This window comes from Oncorhynchus tshawytscha, linkage group LG23 (assembly GCF_018296145.1).
Source record: "Oncorhynchus tshawytscha isolate Ot180627B linkage group LG23, Otsh_v2.0, whole genome shotgun sequence".
Taxonomy (NCBI): Eukaryota; Metazoa; Chordata; class Actinopteri; order Salmoniformes; family Salmonidae; genus Oncorhynchus; species Oncorhynchus tshawytscha.
This window is the reverse complement of record NC_056451.1, coordinates 1,687,278-1,707,500: the sequence shown is the minus strand read 5'-3', so window position 1 is coordinate 1,707,500 and position 20,223 is coordinate 1,687,278. Positions and strand designations below refer to the sequence as shown.

Here is a 20,223-nt window from a genome sequence, read left to right as displayed (position 1 = left end):
AGACACCAGAAGTGGCAGAACAGAGTGCTCGGTTGGGGTGTAGTAGGGTTTGAGTTACTACATCCAGTAACACACACACATACAGTTAAATATCCCTCACATGCGCACGCACACACACACACACACACACACAGTTAAATATCCCACACACACAGTTAAATATCCCACACACACACACACACACAGTTAAATATCCCCCCACACACACACACACACACGCGCAGTTAAATATCCCTCACACACACACACACACACAGTTAAATATCCCTCACATACACACACACACACACAGTTAAATATCCCTCACATACACACACACACACACACACTTAAATATCCCTCACATACACACACACACACACACACACCACACACAGGGTTCCACATTTTCTTTGGGGTGTTTTTGAACTGCAGTTTATAGATCACTGAATCTATTGAGATGAGACAACATAGTTATTCAAGTAGATCACAGAGTATGAGAGAGAGAGAGCAGGAGAAGAGGCAAGAGAATAGAAAATGGAGATTGCGAGTGGAATAAGACTGCCATCTGCTGGCAGTAAGCAGAGCCATGTACAATATACTGCATGGCTCTGTGAGTATTCAGCTCAAACAAAAACTAACAGAGGAATAACCTGTTCAACGTCGCCTTTCAGACAGAGAAAACACTTAGACAGAAAGCTAGTGAATCTAGATTTTATGTTAACCCGGGCCTTTTCTCTGCATCTTCAGCTGTGATCTAACTGCTGTCTAATTGTATAATACGGTGTTTACCGTGAGCATGTCTACAGGGACAACAGTGCAGTGAAATCAATGGTGTGCAACAGTGTCCATTTCTCTTTCCACCAGCAGGTGGTGTATGAGAGCACTGTTTACCATAACGTGATGCAACGGTTTGCCCATTAACATGCTAATGTATCTTTCTGGTGGTGACAGGGGGGTTTAATGTGTGGTTTTGTGTGGTTAGGAAGTACCTTGAACATATGGAGAGTAGACCCTCCATATACACAAGAAATTGCAGTGTTTAGGTGTGTGTGTGTGTGTGTCATATACGCGTTTATTTGACTGTACTTCTGTATATGACTGTATATGTGAGTATGTAATATATGTGAGTGTGTATATATATGTCTGTCTTGACTCCTCACCTGGATGAGGTAGTGTGAGCAGAGACTGAGCAGCTCCAGCAGCTGAAGGTGACTTCCTGCCGACAGAACATCCTGAATCACCCCTGGCTCCAGTATTATCTGAGGAGAGGACCTGAGTGAGACCACTTCCTGTCCACCTCCCCAGGCAGACAGGTTCCGTCCCAAATGACATCATATTCCCTATATAGTGCCCGTAGGGTTCTGGTCAAAAGTAGTGCACTATGTATGGAATAGGGTGCCATTCTGGAAACACTCAAATGACAGAAGCACTCAGGACCAGTGGTCACTTTATATAATGCTGCTGATTCATGTGTGTGGGTGTGTGACTGTGGTCTCAGGCCAGGCGTGTTTTTTTTTGTGCAATAGCATTTAAACTAATGTGATTTCACTCATGTGTCACTGAAAGCCTTTACAAGGCATCATTTACACTATCTGTTCTTCAACAGACTACATGTGTTGGTTCCACTTTATATTCAGTGTCTATAAAACATGAATTTAAAAAAAGGGTCATTGCGTTGCAGTTAGCGTGTTATTATACGTTGTTATTCACACACAGTTATTCTTCTCTCAACTGTGATACCTATCACATTTACATGTGATTGCCATGTCGTTCTGCCCCTGAACAGGCAGTTAACCCACTGTTCCTAGGCCGTCATTGAAAATAAGAATTTGTTCTTAACTGACTTGCCTAGTTAAATAAAGGTAAAATAAAAAATAAAAATGGAAATACATGATTTTAGCAACATCAAATAAAAAGTCAGACTAATATGACGAATGTGCATGCGTGCGTCCTCTCAGTGTAGGCTATATAGCAACAGCATGTCTGCTAACCTTTATGGCCCCTGACATGTGGCTGGTGGATTTCAGCAACTAGCTGTGCGGTTGTTTACTGAAATGAGCATATTGCTCACATCTCATCATCTCAGCAGAAAGAAACGGAACGGCAGCCGGCTGCTGACCTACATCGACACAACTCCCCCTGCTCATTTCCACTGTGGAAATGCAATTAGAATAATTACGAGCTAGCAAGCCTCTCACTGCTGGGCCACAGGGCATAGGTCTCCTGACTCCTCGCCGCAGAGAGAGAGAGAGAGAGGGAGAGAAAGATGGGGGGTAAGAGAGATAGGCAAGAGAGAGAAAGCGAGAGAGAGCAGGAGGAGAGAGAAAGGGAGGGAGGGAGGGAGGTAGGGAGGGAGGGAGGAGAGGGGGGGAAATCACTGGCATACTGTAGGGTCAGGTTAGGTTAGATATCACATCCATGCATAGGTTGTAGCAGGTGTACTCAACCACTACTTTAGAAGGTCCAGTCACACAAATGTACTAGGTGGCAAAAGTCCGGATGGATATTATCATTTATCAGCATAGTAACAAACCGCCACATCGCCACTCATATGACTGCAAACTGCTCACACCCCTCTTCTTGGCGGAGAGAAAACTTCTGCATTTTAAAGCAAATTTCCTGCAATTCTACACAGTATGTCATGTTTTATGTGCGTTCATATGATACCGGAGTGACTCAAAAAAATGAATGGGGGCCCCCTAGGGGTCAAGTATCCAGGCCGCGATCCGCCAGTTGAGTATGGCTGGGCTATAGCTTTAATCAGCTAACGAAAAGCTGAAAATGGTCACTCTTAGTTCGTGTTAGCCTGGATATTTGTGAGCTATGTTTGTGTTTACAATTCAGTACCTGTGTGTGACTTGAGGACATGTGGTGGCTAGCTGTAGGTGAAGGTGCTACTGTAGACTCACCTGTCCTGTGTAGGCAAAGTCTAGTGCATGTTTCAGTCCCACACTTGTCACTCCCTGAAGAGTCACCTCATCTGCCTCACTCTCCACCATGCACAGACTGAACATGGCCTGAGAACACACACACACACACACAGACTGAGAGAGAGCGAGAGAGAGACAAGAGACAGAGAGAAGAGACCTCAGGCATAGGCACAGCAAACGTGATCTATAAATAGGCTACAGCATAGTTGAATTACAACTATTACAACTACCCCCCCACCCCCCCCAAGGGGTTGAAAGTACAAGAACTACTGTTGTGCCTAGACATTTCCATTTCACAATAACAGCACTTGACCGAGAAGAGTTGACCGAGAAGGCTCAAGCAGGGCAGACATTTGACGAACTGACTTTTTGGAAAGGTGGTATCCTATGACGGTGCCAAGTTGAAAGTCACTGAGCTCTTCAGTAAGACCATTCTACTGCATATGTCTGTCTATGGAGATTGCATGGCTGTGTGCTCGATTTTAGACCTGTCAGCAATGGGGGGGGGCTGAAATAGCCGAATCCACTCATTTGAAGGGTTGTCCACATACTTTGTATATATACAATGGGGCAAGAAAGTATTTAGTCTGCCACCAATTGTGCATGTTCTCCCACTTAAAAAGATGAGAGGCCTGTAATTTTCATAATAGGTACACTTCAACTATGACGGACAAAATCAGAAAAAAAATCCAGAAAATCACATTGCAGGATTTTTATGAATTTATTTGCAAATTATGGTGGAAAATAAGTATTTCTGCGTCAATAAGACATCTAATACCCAACTTCCATCAACACGTCTCCTTCACCACTAGGGGTGATAAAGTCCTAGATCACTGTTACTCTACTCACGCAAGCATACAAGGCCCTCCCTCATCCCCCGTTCGGCAATCAGATCATGACTCCTGCAATCAGATCAGATCTTACTCCTGTCTACAAGCAGAAGCTCAAACAGGAAGTACCCGTGACGTGCTCCGTAGATAAATGGTCCTCTGAATCAGAGGCTATGCTACTGGACTGCACCGGGACTCGGCTGATAGCGTCGACAAGCTAACCACCTCTGCGACCGGCTTCATTAGGAAATGCATCACCGATGTTGTCCCCATAGTGAAGGTGAGCTGCTTCCCCAATCAAAAGCCCTGGATTGCAACCAAGGTTGCAGCTAAACTAAAAGGACAGTGCTACCACACACAGGTCTATCGCAGCCACCCAGAGACTACAAGAACTCCTGCTACGACCTCCACATAACTTGGCCAGGTCGCAGTTGTAAATGAGAACTTGTTCTAAACTGGCCTACCTGGTTAAATAAAAGGTGAAATAAAAATAAATAAATAAATAAAATCATTTATTCTGATGTCTAGTCACCTTACACCCTATACATATCTACTCCTAACCACTTCAGTATCCCTGCACATTGTATGATATTGGCACTGACCCTGTATATAGCTTACTTACTTTCTCCTGTTCTTATTATTTCTATTTCTCCTGTGTTTTTGTTCTACTTGACTTTATTAGTAATAGTGATATTGATTATTGCATTGTTGGGAAAGAGCTGCAAAAAGGCATTTCACTGTACTTGTGCATGTGACAATACAACTTCAAACTACACTCTTAGAAAAAAGGGTTCCAAAAGGGTTCTTTGGCTGTACCCATAGGAGAACCCTTTTTGGTTCTAGGTAGAATACTTTTTGATTCCAAGAAGAACTCTTTTGGGTTCCATGTAGAACCCTCTGTGGAAAGGGTTCTACATGGAACCCAAACGGATTCTACCTAGCAGCTAAAGGGTTCTTCAAGGGTTCTCCTATGAGGAGAGCTGAATAACTCTTTTTTTCTAAGAGTGTAGTGTCCTCCCCAGGTCCAAACTCACCCGGAAGTAATCACTGCACGCCGCCAGCACTGCTTTATGGGCGTGGAACTTCTGGTCGCCGGCGACCAGGGTGACATCACAGAGTACGCCATCCTTCCTCTGCTGGTTGAGGGCGGAGAGGACGGAGTCCTGGTGAGACTTGGACTGGCATAGCCTCTGGTCTGTTACCAGCTCCTGCCCACTGGGAGGGGGGTAGAGTGAGGTAAAGGGAGAGACATCAGTGAAGGCTGGGGGAAAAAATCTCGGTCTCTCTTGTCTCTCTGCTCATCTCATTTGAGTCATTTAGAAGAAGCTCTCATCCAGAGCGACTTACAGGAGCAATTAGGGTTAAGTGCCTTTCTCAAGGAAACATGGACAGATTTGTCACCTATTCAAGTCAGGGATTCAAACCAGCGACTTTTCGTTACTGGCCCAACACTCTTAACCATTAGGCTACCTGCCGCATCTCCTGCTCTGTCTCTTGTTCTCCTAGCTGTCTATCTGTCCATTTCATATTTGTCTGCTTATTAGTCCAGCTGTTTATTATTTATTAGTCTAGTCTGTTTATTATTAACTAGCTGTCAGTCCTTTTTTCTGCCTGTCTGCAGTTTGGTTTGTCACCTTCAATAGTATGTGAACATGTGTGTGTGTGTGTGTGTGTGTGTGTGTGTGTGTGTGTGTGTGTGTGTGTGTGTGTGTGTGTATTCTCAGGTTTCGTGGTAAAGCACTGGAGCCCCCTGCTGGCAACCTCTAAGGCCCAGCAGCTGTAGTTCAAGATTGTCAACGGGCTGCTCCTCCCTAACTCTCTGTCTGGGCTGGACAAGGCCCTGAGGAACAGCCTGTCCCTCTACCTGCAGTGTGTGTGGCCCTGAGAGTAATACCCCAGGAATGAGGGACAGGTCACCACAGGCTGAGAGGCAGAGTCGGTATTATAATATGACAGGCAGAAGTGTGTGTGTGGAGGGGAGGGGTTGACTGCCAACACACCTGCCAACATGCTGCCCCACCAAAGCTCAGATCAGCAATGCCAAACCAAGGTTGGTCAGAGGTTAGTTAGCTCACCACATATACTACAGTTAACACTGCAGAGGCATTGCAAACTCTAAGAGCAAAATGAGTCACACCCGATTACAAAATGCTGGAAACTTTAGTAGGGCTGTGTGTATGATTCACTTGTGTTCGTGTGTGTGTATGATTCGCGTGTGTGTGTGTGTATGATTCGCGTGTCTGTGTGTGTATGATTCGCATGTGTGTGCGTGTGTGAGTGTGTGATTCACGTGCGTGTGTGCGTATTCACCAGTTTACAGATTTACCTGACACAAGGTTCAGATGGCATGCTCCCGGAGAAGGAGAGAAGAGGTGGAACAGTATTCTGTGATTCCTTAGGGCTGCAGTTACTTCCTGCATTAGCCTGGAAAGAGAAACAGATAAGGCAAATTTCAATCAATCCATTTGGATCAATTAACTGCTAACCACTAATACAAAGCAGACCGAAAGTCCACTTGAAACTGCGAGGCACTTCAGGTTAAATGAATAGAATAAAGCAAAGACACATTGTGAATTAACAATCAGCCAAGAAAGACCACCACCTGAGCATCCTACTGACTCTCTGTGGTTAAGAATATTTTTTTTACATTTATTTCACCTTTATTTAACCAGGTAAGCTAGTTGAGAACAAGTTCTCATTGACAACTGCGACCTGGCCAAGATAAAGCAAAGCAGTGGCGATACAAAGAACAACACAGAGTTGCACATGGAATAAAGAAGCGTGCAGTCAACAACACAATAGAAAAAAATAAAGTCTATATACAGTGTGTGCAAATGGCATGAGGTAAGGCAATAAATAGGCCATAGTAGCAAAGTAATTACAATTTAGCAGATTAACACTGGAGTGATAAAAGAGCAGATGATGATGTGCAAGTAGAGATACTGGTGTGCAAAAGAGCAGAAAAGTAAATAAAAACAATATGGAGATGAGGTAGGTAGGCGGGCTATTTACAGATGGACTATGTACAGCTGCAGCGATCGGTAAGTTGCCCAGATAGGTGATGTTTAAAGTTAGTGAGGGAGATATAAGTCTCCAGCTTCAGCGATTTTTGCAATTCATTCCAGTCACTGGCAGCAGAGAACTAAGGAAAGGCGGCCAAAGGAGGTGTTGGCTTTGGGGATAACCAGTGAAATATACCTGCTGGAGTGCGTGCTACAGGTGGGTGGTTGTTATGGTGACCAGTGAGCTGAAATAAGGAGGAGCTTTACCTAGCATAGACTTATAGATGACCAGGAGCCAGTGGGTCTGGCGACGAATATGTAGCAAGGGCCAGCCGACTAGAGCATACAGGTCACAGTGGTGGGTGGTATAAGGGGCTTTGGTAACAAAACGGATGGCACTGTGATAGACTGCATCCAGTTTGCTGAGTAGAGTATTGGAAGCTATTTTGTAGATGACATCGCTGAAGTTGAGGATCGGTAGGATAGTCAGTTTTACTAGGGTAAGTTTGGCGGCGTGAGTGAAGGAGGCTTTGTTGCGAAATAGAAAGCAGTTTCTAAATTTGTTTTTGGATTGGAGATGTTTATTATGAGTCTGGAAGGAGAGTTTACAGTCTAGTCAGACACCTAGGTATTTGTAGTTGTCCACGTATTCTATGTCAGAACCGTCCAGGGTAGTGATGCTAGTCAGGGAGGCGGGTGTGGGCAGCAAACGGTTGAAGAGCATGCATTTGGTTTTACTAGCGTTGAAGAGCAGTTGGAGGCCACGGAAGGAGTGTTGTATGGCATCGAAGCTCGTTTGGAGGTTAGTTAACACAGTGTCCAAAGAAGGGCCATGTGTATACAGAATGGTGTCATCTGCATAGAGGTGGAACAGGGAATTACCCGCAGCAAGAGCAACATCATTGATATATACAGAGAAAAGAATCGGCCAGAGAATTTAACCCTGTGGTACCCCCATAGAGACTGCCAGAGGTCCAGACAACAAGCCCTCTGATTTGACACACTGGACTGTCTGCGAAGTAGTTGGTGAACTAGGCGAGGCAGCCATTTGAGAAACCAAGGCTATTGAGTCTGCCGATAAGAATACAGTGATTGATAGAGTCGAAAGCCTTGGCCAGGTCGATGAAGACGGCTGCACAGTACTGTCTTTTATCGATGGCGGTTATGATATCGTTCAGTACCTTGAGCGTGGCTGAGGTGCACCCGTGACCAGCTCGAAAACCGGATTGCCCAGCGGAGAAGGTACAGGGGGGATTCGAAATGGTCAGTGATCTGTTTATTAACTTGGCTTTTGAAGACGTTAGAGAGGCAGGGCAGGATGGATATAGGTCTATAACAGTTTGGGTCTAGAGTGTCACCCCCTTTGAAGAGGGGGATGACCGCGGCAGCTTTCCAATCTTTGGGGATGTCGGACAGTACGAAAGAGAGGTTGAACAGACTGGTAATAGGGGTTGATAATTTTAGAAAGAGAGGGTCCAGATTGTCAAGCCCAGTTGATTTGTTCAGGTCCAGGTTTTTTTTTTTTTTGCCAAGAGGAAAGTATGGCCATCTGTACAGAAATGCTCATTGAAATTTTTGATTATCATACAGTGGAGCAAAAAGTATTTAGTCAGCCACCGATTGTGGCAAGTTCTCCCACTTAAAAAGATGAGAGGCCTGTCATTTTCATCATAGGTACACTTCAACTATGACAGACAAAATGAGAAGAAAAGAAATCCAGAAAATCACATTGTAGGATTTTTAATGAATTTATTTGCAAATTATGGTGGAAAATAAGTATTTGGTCAATAACAAAAGTTTATCTCAATACTTTGTTATATACCCTTTGTTGGCAATGACAGAGGTCAAACGTTTTCTTTAAGTCTTCACAAGGTTTTCACACACTGTTGCTGGTATTTTGGCCCATTCCTCCATGCAGATCTCCTCTAGAGCAGTGATGTTTTGGGGCTGTTGCTGGGCAACACGGACTTTCAACTCCCTCCAAAGATTTTCTATGGGGTTGAGATCTGGAGACTGGCTAGGCCACTCCAGGACCTTGAAATGCTTCTTACGAAGCCACTCCTTCGTTGCCCGGGCGGTGTGTTTGGGATCATTGTCATGCTGAAAGACCCAGCCACGTTTCATCTTCAATGCCCTTGCTGATGGTAGGCTTTGTTACTTTGGTCCCAGCTCTCTGCAGGTCATTCACTAGGTTTCTAAACGGTTCGCCCGAAATGGATGAAAATACTCAGACTACCTCGTCTCTCACATTGAGAGTCATGCTGAAACTACACTTCAAGGACGTATCGCTCGTTCACCCTGTGTATGTTACCAGCCTCGAAACTGTACCCCTGCTACTTGGAGCAGACTTGATGGATCGGTTACTCCCAATGATGGATTGGAAAACCAACCAGGTATGGTCACAGACCACAGTGCCTTCTCCACTGACCACACTGTCGCCCCCTAACGCTAGCTGCAACGCAGTCATTCACGAGGGGTATCTGTCAAAAGCACCCCTTGGGAAAATGACGTTTAGAAACCCCTCGGGCAGAATCCGATCCAAGGAGATATTACGATATCTCGACACGTTCCATCAGCCAACCTGATTGACCATTCTTTTCATGATTTCGAGCCAGCTGTCTCTGTGAATAAGCAACTTCCCTCCTCCTTGCAGTCGTGCAATACGGTAGTTGAGATGAACTCCTCTTGCCCTTCGGACACTTCTGCAAGCACTGCGGCCGTCTCCGCAAGAAAAACATTGATGCACAGAGTATACTCTGCTTCCAATGATACACCTTCCGCCTTGTTGGGGACTGTCACCCCTTACAATGACACTAATGGTGTCAGTCCAGCAACTGACCTGATGACTCCCACTGGTGAAACACTTTGCGATATCACAGACCGATATCCTCGTCTCAGTTCGAAGGTACTGAAGAGGTTGCCACATGTGTTTTGAAGCACAAACACCAGGAGATTTGGTTGAAAGGATACAGCCGTTCTCATAACAACGCGGCCGTTGACAACTCGTACATAGGGTCCGACCTTTTCGATTGTGCCTTGGACACCAACACCACCCCTTGGTGGGGGGGGTCCCGAGACACAAAGGGGGTATAGTAGCCCAGACCCATGATGAGCCGGTGGGGGGGGAGTCGAGACTACGGACAACACCGTACGAGGCCACCAGAGCATAAATCAAACCACCAGAGCATAAATCAAATCTAGTTGTAAACTCCCCTATGAGAACAGTGAGGAGCAGACAGGCCCCTAGACGGGGATTATCTTAGAACACATCTAAAATAGTACTGAGGTGTACCACACTGAGGTGTACCACCCTGGACTTGTCCACTGGACAATCCGTAAGAAGGTTTAGAGACCTAACCAATCAAATGACCCTTGACAATAGCAACATAGGAGTCACTCGGAGTGCAACACGTGTAAGGGAATCTCCAGTGCACTCTTCCAATGGTTAACACACATGCCACTAATAAATAGAATCATCCATTTAGGAGGAAAATTCTTAGAATCATTAACCATGATCACACCACGTACGACTGGTCCAATACTTAGAGTTCTTCCGTCGTGAGGTTAGCTCCTCCGTGGATAACATAGCTATGAAAGAGACTTCATACCTATCGCCACTACAATAGTGGAAGACACAGTGACTTGTAGTAAAAAACTACTACACACTCCCTCGACACCAATTCTGACTGACCTCCAGGCATTGACCTGAAAATTACCTGACTACGTCAGACTCATTCTGAACAAGATGTAATCTGCCAGGATACTTGGTTTTCTACCCTTGACATGCGCGCTTGTGTAAGCATAAACGCACATGCACAACGGAACATCCAATTAGGATTTATGCTGGGATCAATTAAGGGTCCAAGCCAAATACCAGCCTTAGTAAAGTTGAACATTTACTTCTAGGCCTTTGAATCTACAGCACTAACCAGTTTTCTTCCCAGAAGTCCATAGGTCTTCCCTGTATGTAGATTGCCCAAAACTAGTGCCTTACAGCTGTAAACTTATCATATAGTTATCAACTTAAGATGGTGCCTAAGCAACACACCAAGTAGGAAAACCCTAGATATGGCATTTTGCCAGAACATTGGACGTATATAGAATACAATTAGATGATTTTAGATGACTCTAATACAATTAGATGATTTTTGTGTGAGAACTACATTTTGTATATCTTTTGTTTATGCTTTCATTCCTTTTCGGTTCAGTTCCTTTGACACTTAGGAAGAGATAGAGCCAAAAACAAAGTCCCCATACAACCATCACTTAGTGCCACAAGGCCGCTCATTGGGGAATGAATGTAATTATATATATTTTCTGAGTGTGTGTGCACGTTGTTAACATCTGCCTAAGTTACTGCCCAGATCTTACAGTCTGGACGACGACCAGACTACGGGTCCGGAACGGCGACCCCAAATCCGGACACCCACGGCCCATCCTTGTGGCGACATGCCCCGCTGTCAGAGAGCCTTGTTGGGGAAAAATCAGAATTGGTTGGTAACATAGGTAAGATGTTTTATATTCATCATATGTTTGTAAGTTACTTCTCATCAGAATGTTCTTTTTGTATAATACTGTGGCGGGGTCGCAGTATCTGTTCTATGTCAAGACTAAGTTGCTTGGGCCGGAGAGAGGGGAGAGGTCAAGCGTGTATCTCTTGGCTCCACAATGTCTGTGTGCCAGTCAGTGTGTCTCTGTGATCTTGTCAAGAGAGGATGGATTTGGTATATGCCTGTTGATATGGAGGATTTGTTTATGGTTCTGAGTTTGAGAAAGGAGACAAAGCTGAACGATGAATTATGCCAATGCGGTCTTATCCTGTGTGTGTCTTTGCTATAAAGGACCTCAGTTGCAATGTGGAAGGGACTCTCAGAGAATTCATTGATAGACACTGAATTGATCTGAGAGTCACAGGGTTGTGATAGAGCTCATATAATTAAAGATGGACTTTGATAACTAACTCTGACTTGTGTTGTGGTTTGCTCTCATGATTTGGTAAATAGAGGACATTTCCACGACAGCCTACCAAGGGAAACCACCAGAGGGGAGGACGGCAACGGCGATCACCAACCAGGACACCCCCTCCCTGGGGTACTTTGCAGCTTCCAGGGAACCTACCAAGGTAAACCACTAGATGGGATCGCAACGGCGATCACCAACCGGACATCAACTGCCCATTCTTGTGGTGGACTGCTCCGCTCTCAGAGAAGCCTACCAAGTTCAACCACCAGGGGACTGCAACGATGATCTACAAACAGGACATCATGTGGTCATGACTTTATGTTGATTGGTAACTTGTACGACAAACAAGATCCAAACCACCATGGGGGGTATGTCATGACGTTGCCCTCTTTGGGTACAGCAAGTCCCATCCCCCTCTCCCTGTCTCCTACACCCAGGCTGCAGTGGTCAGAGAGAGGTCGTAAATTCCTGGAGGAGATTATCTCCTCATGGCCACAGTATAGAGACAGAGTGAATTTTCATAGAGAACAAAGACATTTCTTCCACCTCAGAGAACTGGAGAACCGAACAACATTTATGTTCTGGAGAAGGTATAAAGGATCAGTGAAGAATCCAGCTACGAACTGGTTCATTTGGTACAATTTTGTGAAACTCATGGGAGACAATAGGGCCACATCACCATAAAGCTGTTTATATAATAGCCTCAGATATGAGGCTTTACATCTAATTGTTGTATAAGATGAATGAGTGAGGATGATACGGTTTATGAAATTGTGTAATGTGATTTTGGACTGTTTAATGAAGGAAACTCCAATTCCCTTTTGAGTTTAACTAAATCAGAGGACCGCCCATGAGCCCAGTTGTGGTCGGGCATCCTGGGACAGGCTATTTTCTGCAATTCCGAATTCAACCCCACCTTGAGAATTTCTCAACAGACCATGTTGCTCTCAATTATGAGAGGACAAAGGTTGCAGACCAGACTGCTGAATCTTTTAACCATCCCACGTGGTTAAACTCTTAGACTATCGATACCGACAGAATAAGAACAAGTCTTTGATATGAATTACTAGTCTGCAGCTAGGAATTCGGTATCATTGAACGCAAAGACCGACAACCTCCGAAACATCTATCCATGACGACATGAATGAATGTCACTCTGAACTAACCATTCTAACCATGTCAGAGGGTGGACAAACTCTCCAACAGAAACAAACTTTTCAACAGAGACTCCGACGACACACTGAGCGTAAATATATATATTGATTGCAATTGTTCGCAAATGAGTGAGCATTCATGTGCAAAGGATTAGCATTTCAATTGTTATAATTATCAACTGTGTGTTGTCTTATCTCAGTCGACCCCCACTCCCCTTTTGTACACCAAGCCGCGATGCCGGTTTATCCCACTAGGGAAACTCCGTTATCATTTCCTTGTAACTATCTACTGTTTGTTTATGCATTTCTGTGAATTACTTGGTTAAAATGATTTATTTACTAAGACAATTGATGTATGGATGACTCATAGTGAAGACTGGGTTCGTGCAGGTAACCAACACTTTACGACGTTTGGAATGAGACTAACATGAGGTAAAATAAAGAAGAATTCATTAAATCAGAAGACTATTGATCAGATATGAAAATATCTGAAAAGTTATATTAGGGAAATTCTAACTTTGTAATCTGAATATTTTCAAGAGGCTTCAGATGAGGTAGGTGAACCTGCAACCACAGCATTTGTACTTCATTTGTCATGAGATCCTCTTTAAGCTTTACAGTAATATGGCTCTGAATATATACAGTTGAATTTGGAAGTTTACATACACTTACGTTGGAGTCATTAAAACTCGCTTTTCAACCACTCCACAAATTTCTTGTTAACAAATTATAGTTTTGCCAAGTCAGTTAGGACAACTACTTTGTGCATTACACAAGTCATTTTTACAACAATTGTTTACAGACAGATTATTTCAGTGTATCACAATTCCAGTGGGTCAGAAGTTTACATACACTAAGTTGACTGTGCCTTTAAACAACTTGGAAAAATCCAGAAAATGATGTCATGGCTTTAGAAGCTTATGATAGTCTAATTGACATCATTTGAGTCAATTAGAGGTGTACCTGTGGATGTATTTCAAGGCCTACCTTCAAACTCAGTGCCTCTTTGCTTGACATCATGGGAAAATCAAAAGAAAATCAGCCAAGACCTCAGAAAAAAGATTGGAGACCTCCACAAGTCTGGTTCATCCTTGAGAGCAATTTCCAAATGCCTGAAGGTACCATGTTCATCTGTACAAACAATAGTATGCAAGTAGATGTTGACCGATTATGATTTTTCAACACCGATACCGATCATAGGAGGAGCAAAAAAAAGGCGACACCAATTATTGCATTTGCCATCAGCCTAATCTCAGGAGTTGATAGGCTTGAAGTCAAACAGCGCAATGATTGAAGCACAGCAAAGAGCTGATGGCAAATGCAGGAAAGTGCTGTTTGAATGAATGCTTACGAGCCTGCTGCTGCCTACCACCGCTCAGTCAGACTTCTCTATCAAATATCAAATCATAGACTCAAAATGAATTAATATGGTCAAATCTGGAAACTATCATTTCGAAAACAAAACGTTTATTCTTTCAGTGAAATACAGAATCGTTAAGTATTTCATCTAACGGGTGGCATCCCTAAGTCTAAATACCGCTGTTACATTACACAACCTTCAATGTTATGTCATAATTATGTACAATTCTGGCAAATTAATGACTTTGGCAGAAAGAAATGGTCTTCACACAGTTCGCAACGAGCCAGGTGGCCCAAACTGCTGCATATACCCTGACTCTGTTGCACAGAACACAAGAGAAGTGACACAATTTCCCTAGTTAAAATAAATTCATGTTAGCAGGCAATATTAACTAAATATGCAGGTTTAAAAATATATACTTGTGCATTGATTTTAAGAAAGGCATTGATCTTTATGGTTAGGTACACATTAGTGCAACGACAGTACTTTTTTAGCAAATGCGCTTGTTAAATCATCACCTGTTTGGCGAAGTAGGCTATGATTCGATGATAAATTAACAGGCACCGCATCGATTATATGCAACGCAGGACAAGCTAGATAAACTAATAATATCATCAACCATGTGTAGTTAACTAGTGATTATGTTAAGATTGATTGTTTTTTTATAAGATATAAGTTTAATGCTAGCTAGCACCTTACCTTGGCTCCTTGCTGCACTCGCGTAACAGGTAGTCAGCCTGCCACGCAGTCTCCTCATGGAGTGCAATGTAATCGGCCATGATCGGTGTCCAAAAATGCCAAATTAATCTGCCATTCCGATTAATCGGTCGACCTCTATACGCAAGTATAAACACAATGGGACCACCCAGCCGTCATACCACTCAGAAAGGAGACGCGTTCTGTCTCCTAGAGATGAACGTACTTTGGTGCGAAAAGTGCAAATCAATCCCAGAACAACAGCAAAAGACCTTGTGAAGATGCTGGAGGAAACAGGTACAAAAGTATCTTTATCCACAGTAAAACGAGTCCTATATCGACATAACCTGAAAAGCCGCTCAGCAAGGAAGAAGCCAACTGCTCCAAAACTGCCATAAAAAAAGCCAGACTACGGTTTGCAACTGCACATGGGGACAAAGATCATACTTTTTGGAGAAATGTCCTCTGGTCTGATGAAACAAAAATAGAACTGTTTGGCCATAATGACCATCGTTATATAAGGAGGAAAAAGGGGGACGCTTCCAAACCGAAGAACACCATCCCAACCGTGAAGCACGGGGGTGTCAGCATCATGTTGTGGGGGTGCTTTGCTGCAGGAGGGAGTGGTGCACTTCAAAAAAATAGATGGCATCATGAGGTAGAAAAATTATGTGGATATATTGAAGCAACATCTTAAGACATCAGTCAGGAAGTTAAAGCTTGGTCGCAAATGGGTCTTCCAAATGGACAATGACCCATTGTTGTGGAAAAATGGCTTAAGGACAAGTCAAGGTATTAGAGTGGCCATTACAAAGCCCTGACCTCAATCCTATAGAAAATGTGTGGGCAGAACTGAAAAAGTGTGTGTGAGCAAGGAGGCCTACAAACTTGACTCAATTACACCAGCTTTGTCAGGAGTAATGGGCCAAAATTCACCCAACTTATTATGGGAACCTTGTGGAAGGCTACCGGAAGCGTTTCACCCAAGTTAAACAATTTAAAGGCCATGCTACCAAATATTAATTGAGTGTATGTAAACTTCTGACTCACTGGGAATGTGATGAAAGCAATAAAAGCTCAAATAAATCACTCTCTACTATTATTCTGACATTTCACATTCTTAAAATAAATTGGTGATCCTAACTGACCTAAGACAGGGCATTTTTACTAGGATTAAATGTCAAGAATTGTGAAAAACTGAGTTTAAATGTATTTGGCTAAGGTGTATTCCGATTTCAACTGTACATCAACACCTCCCCCGTAGACATTCCTGTCTTTTTTATAGATGTTATATCCTTGTATTCCTACTGCTGTATCATCGAAGGTGCTATAAAAGTGAGTCTCAGAAATGACTAATACTGAATATTAATAATATCTAAGATTAGCTGTGCCACAAATTTCGTGAGCTTTGTTTGAGGCTACATACATCATCAGTGCACGCAACAGAACAGTGTACTGTCTACACTCAGTTTGTTGTATTAATGAAATTGTTTTCTTTTAAATCATAGCTAAAGTTTTTATTGCAAAGGATTCCGGAACGCGGTTAGCCTTTAAGGCTGGGACTGCAAGTTTGTGTTCCGGATTCCTGTTAAGTAGCAGTTAGCCTGTTTCGTTTTCCTGATGGCTATCAGCTAATGCTAGCAGTGCTAGCCCACTGGTGTTTTTATCCACAGCTGGGTGTGAAATGATTTCCACACAATCACAAGATGAAGGTAAGGAGTAACTGAAAACTGGGACAGGGATTTGTCTGCACTAAATGCACCACCATCAAGCAGCTTAGGGAAGAGATCCTCCGACTGCTCGCTAGGCTGCGAGAAAAGGATTGCCTGCTTTCTCAGTACACAAACTTCCTGTAGCCTAGACAAACCGAATCTCAGTTATAAATGTCTCATATAGCAAAGCTGTTAATGAGTCGGGCGGAGTTGATCTGCCCCAACGGACAAATGTTAAGCTCAACTCCGCATCCCATGGGAGACTAGACACTCGCAAGGCATAGGAGATAGGGAAGGCAGTCTGGCCACCCTTCATCTATCCAAGAAGATCAAATCCAGCTATCAAACATCTTTGGCCGGCTTGAGACGGACCAACCATCCCCGGGAGTCAGCGTGGATCCTGGGAGTATACCACCAGCCGGTGGCCACCACAGTTCCGGAGGTTGCTGACTCAAGACAGAAGGCCATCTTCCACCTTCCTGGGGTTACCCACGCCATCAGAATTTTGTGATAACGATCTTGTCTCATCGCTGCAACTCCCCAACAGGCAGGCGAAGTCGAAGCTCGAGTGATGCATCCGCAGAAACATGACCCGCCAAACCGCGCTTCTTAACACCTGCTCGCTTATCCCGGAAGCCAGCTGCACCAATGTGTCGGAGGAAACACCGTTGAACTGACAGGTGCTCTGCCTGCCACAAGGAGTCGCTAGAGCCCGATGTGCCAAGTAAAGCCACCCCGGCCAAAACCTCACTTAACCCGGGCGAAGCTGGGCAAATTGTGCGCCGCCCTATGGGATTCACGGTCACGACCGGTAATGACACAGCCTGGGATCGAACCCCAGGCTATACTGACGCCGATGAAGTGTCTTCGACTGCTGCGCCACTCGGGAGGCCCACTCATGTAGGTTTTAACGACCTGCTTTAGGCAATCTGAGGAACTGAGGAAGGACTACAAATATATATTTTATAACACCACGCTAGCACAGGGCCACCTCCCATGCTATCGGAGGGGTTCGGAACATTTCAGCCGACTCTTTGCTCTTAAACGAGTACCTGAAGAAACTTTGCAATGACAGGAATGTCTCCTTTTGTGGCAACTTTGATTTGCAGTGGGAGCAATCAGCAGTTTTAAAAAAATAGATGGGATTCATCCTAACCGCAGGGGTTCCAGGATTATTTCCAGTAACATCACAAACTGTTTTAGAGACTGACTAACAGGGTCTGGTAGTGATCCAGTCCTCCCTGTCAAAATAAGCAACAGAGGACATGGAAAGCATATCAACTCTTGTAGAAATGGCACTGTAGTTATTGTGAGTAACCTCATTTATGTTCCTCTACCGCCACCTTCTGGTGAGTTTATACAAATTGTCATATCCTACCATTCTGATCGATTGGAGAATGACAGAAAACGTGGCTGCAATTTTCATAATTTGGCCGTTATTCCATTGGTTACCTGCCCCAGGGGCAGAGTGGCCTACACTCACTGAATATGGAGCTTTTAAAATGTTAGAGCAATCACTAGTAAAACCTTTCTCGTGAATGACCTCATTACTGAGCGCAAAGTTGATAGCCATGTTTTTGTGAGAAACATGCGTTCTTCAGACTGTAGTGCCGCTCTTATTGAAGCCTCCCCGACAGACTACAGCTTTTTATACTATCAGAAAATGGAAAAGGGTGGGGGGACAGCCTCTATTTTTACTAATGCTCTCAGCTGTAAGGACATTTCATTTGGTGACAGTCTTTTGAGCATCATGCTATACAGTTTAAATGCCAGCCACTAGTGCTGGCTATAACCCTGTATAGGCCAGCAGAGTACTGCCCACTTTCTTTACTGATTTCTCTGAACTATTGTCCTTGGGAATTATGATAAAATCATTGTTTGCCGATTTTAATATTCACATTGACAAAGAGACTGACTCCAAGGCCAATGAATATATTCATCTTTTGAGCTCTATGGACTTCATCCAACAAGTTATTGGGCCCACCGATAACCTGTGGACATACTCTGGACCTGGTTACTACCAAAGGGCTTTCTATTGACGTATCCTCTATTGTTGAAGTTGCTTTATCTGATCACCACTGTGCATTTTTTACTACCTTGTTGCCCATAGCACAGGGTAATATTGAACACATTATTAAGAAACGCTATCTTACCTCTGACGTTGCTACAGATTTTACTGAGTGTATGAACAATACATCATCACCTATTCTGCCTTCCTCTTGTGATAATTTAGTTGATAACATCAATAGCAAATTAAGGGCAACCATTGATGCCATAGCTCCAGTAATGTTGAAAAAGGCCACATCGAAATGGAGAACTCCTTGGCTAAGAGGAAACAAATCAATTAAAGAGAAATTGCAGAAAGGCAGAGCGGAAGTGGAGAATGTCAAAGTTGCAGGTCCACTATGATATTCTGAGAGAGCAACTTGGCATATCTAACAAGGCAATTGGAAATGCCAGACGGGCTCAGGTTTCTAACTTGATTACTAATAATTAGAATAATTTGAGAGTGCACTTCTCGACCATTGACGGCCTGATATATCCTACAAGCATGTGAACTTTCCTCCACATCTAAATGTGATAAGTTTGCAGCATAGTTCAGAGATAAGATAACAAACGTTAGGATGGAAATCCAGACCTGATGAGAAGTTTGATGATATGTGCCCTAGCCTACCATGCAAAGGCACTGTGGAGTTATTTTCCCTGGTTGACATGACATGCTCAGGAAAGTGATATCACAGCTTAAGCCTTCTACCTGCCTTCTTGATCCTATCTCCACCAGCTTCTTCAAAAGTTTTTAATTGCATATCTGAAGTTCAAGCTATTGTTAATCCATTCCTGTTCACAGGCACTTTCCCCAATGCACTAAAAACTGCTATTGTAAAACCCCTTCTGAGGAAAAAGTAATCTAGATTCTTCAGCTCCAACCTCCATCTCCAACCTTCCATTTTTCATAATTCTGAAGAAATTGGTTTTCAAACAGCTAAATTATTTAAGTGCCAACTGTATTTAAAAAATATATCCTATCTGGTTTGCTTGCCCACCATAGCACAGACATCCTTAATTAAAGTGGTAAATGATCCTAGAGCCAACACAGATGCCAAACAGCTCGCTGTCCTCTTTACATGAATATGGCCCTCTCTGAGCTTTATAGTAATATGGCTCTGAATATATACAGTTGAAGTCTGAAGTTTACATAACCTAGTTTTAATGACTCCAACCTAAGTGTTTCAACCACTCCACAAATTTCTTGTTTAACAAACTATAGTTTTGGCAAGACGGTTAGGACAATTACTTTGTGCATGACACAAGTCATTTTTCCAACAATTGTTTACAGACAGATTGGATTTAGGTGCTGCGTTCAACACTGTTAACCATGATTTCCTTCTGGACAGAATGGAGAGGTGGGTTGGCCTCTCTGGTCCAGTTTTAAATTGGTTTGGGACCTATTAAACAGGTTGAGAGTTTGTCACCCTTGGTGAACATAACTCAGAGAGAATAGATATCATGTGGCGTTCCACAAGGTTCAATTTTGGATCCGGTACTGTTCAGTTTATACATGTTACACTTGGCAGCATTATAAGAAAGCATGGAA

General features: G+C 43.5%; 1 protein-coding gene across 3 annotated transcripts in view; it reads right to left on the bottom strand.

The window, feature by feature from the left end:
• The window catches only part of LOC112222584 (kelch-like protein 32), a 39,425-nt gene that overhangs the window by 16,653 nt on the left and 2,549 nt on the right, over positions 1-20,223 (bottom strand). Inside the window, exons 2-5 of one of the 3 annotated variants that reach the window (XM_042304434.1) lie at positions 6,069-6,166; positions 4,777-4,957; positions 2,892-2,999; positions 1,143-1,241 (exon numbers count right to left, since the gene is read on the bottom strand). In XM_042304434.1, the coding sequence (XP_042160368.1) occupies positions 1,143-1,241; positions 2,892-2,999; positions 4,777-4,957; positions 6,069-6,091 (411 nt within the window). In that variant the 5' untranslated portion in view covers positions 6,092-6,166. Of the gene's footprint in view, positions 1-1,142; positions 1,242-2,891; positions 3,027-4,776; positions 4,958-6,068; positions 6,167-20,223 lie in introns of all 3 variants that reach the window. The other 2 variants (XM_042304432.1, XM_042304433.1) reach the window with 2 other exon arrangements.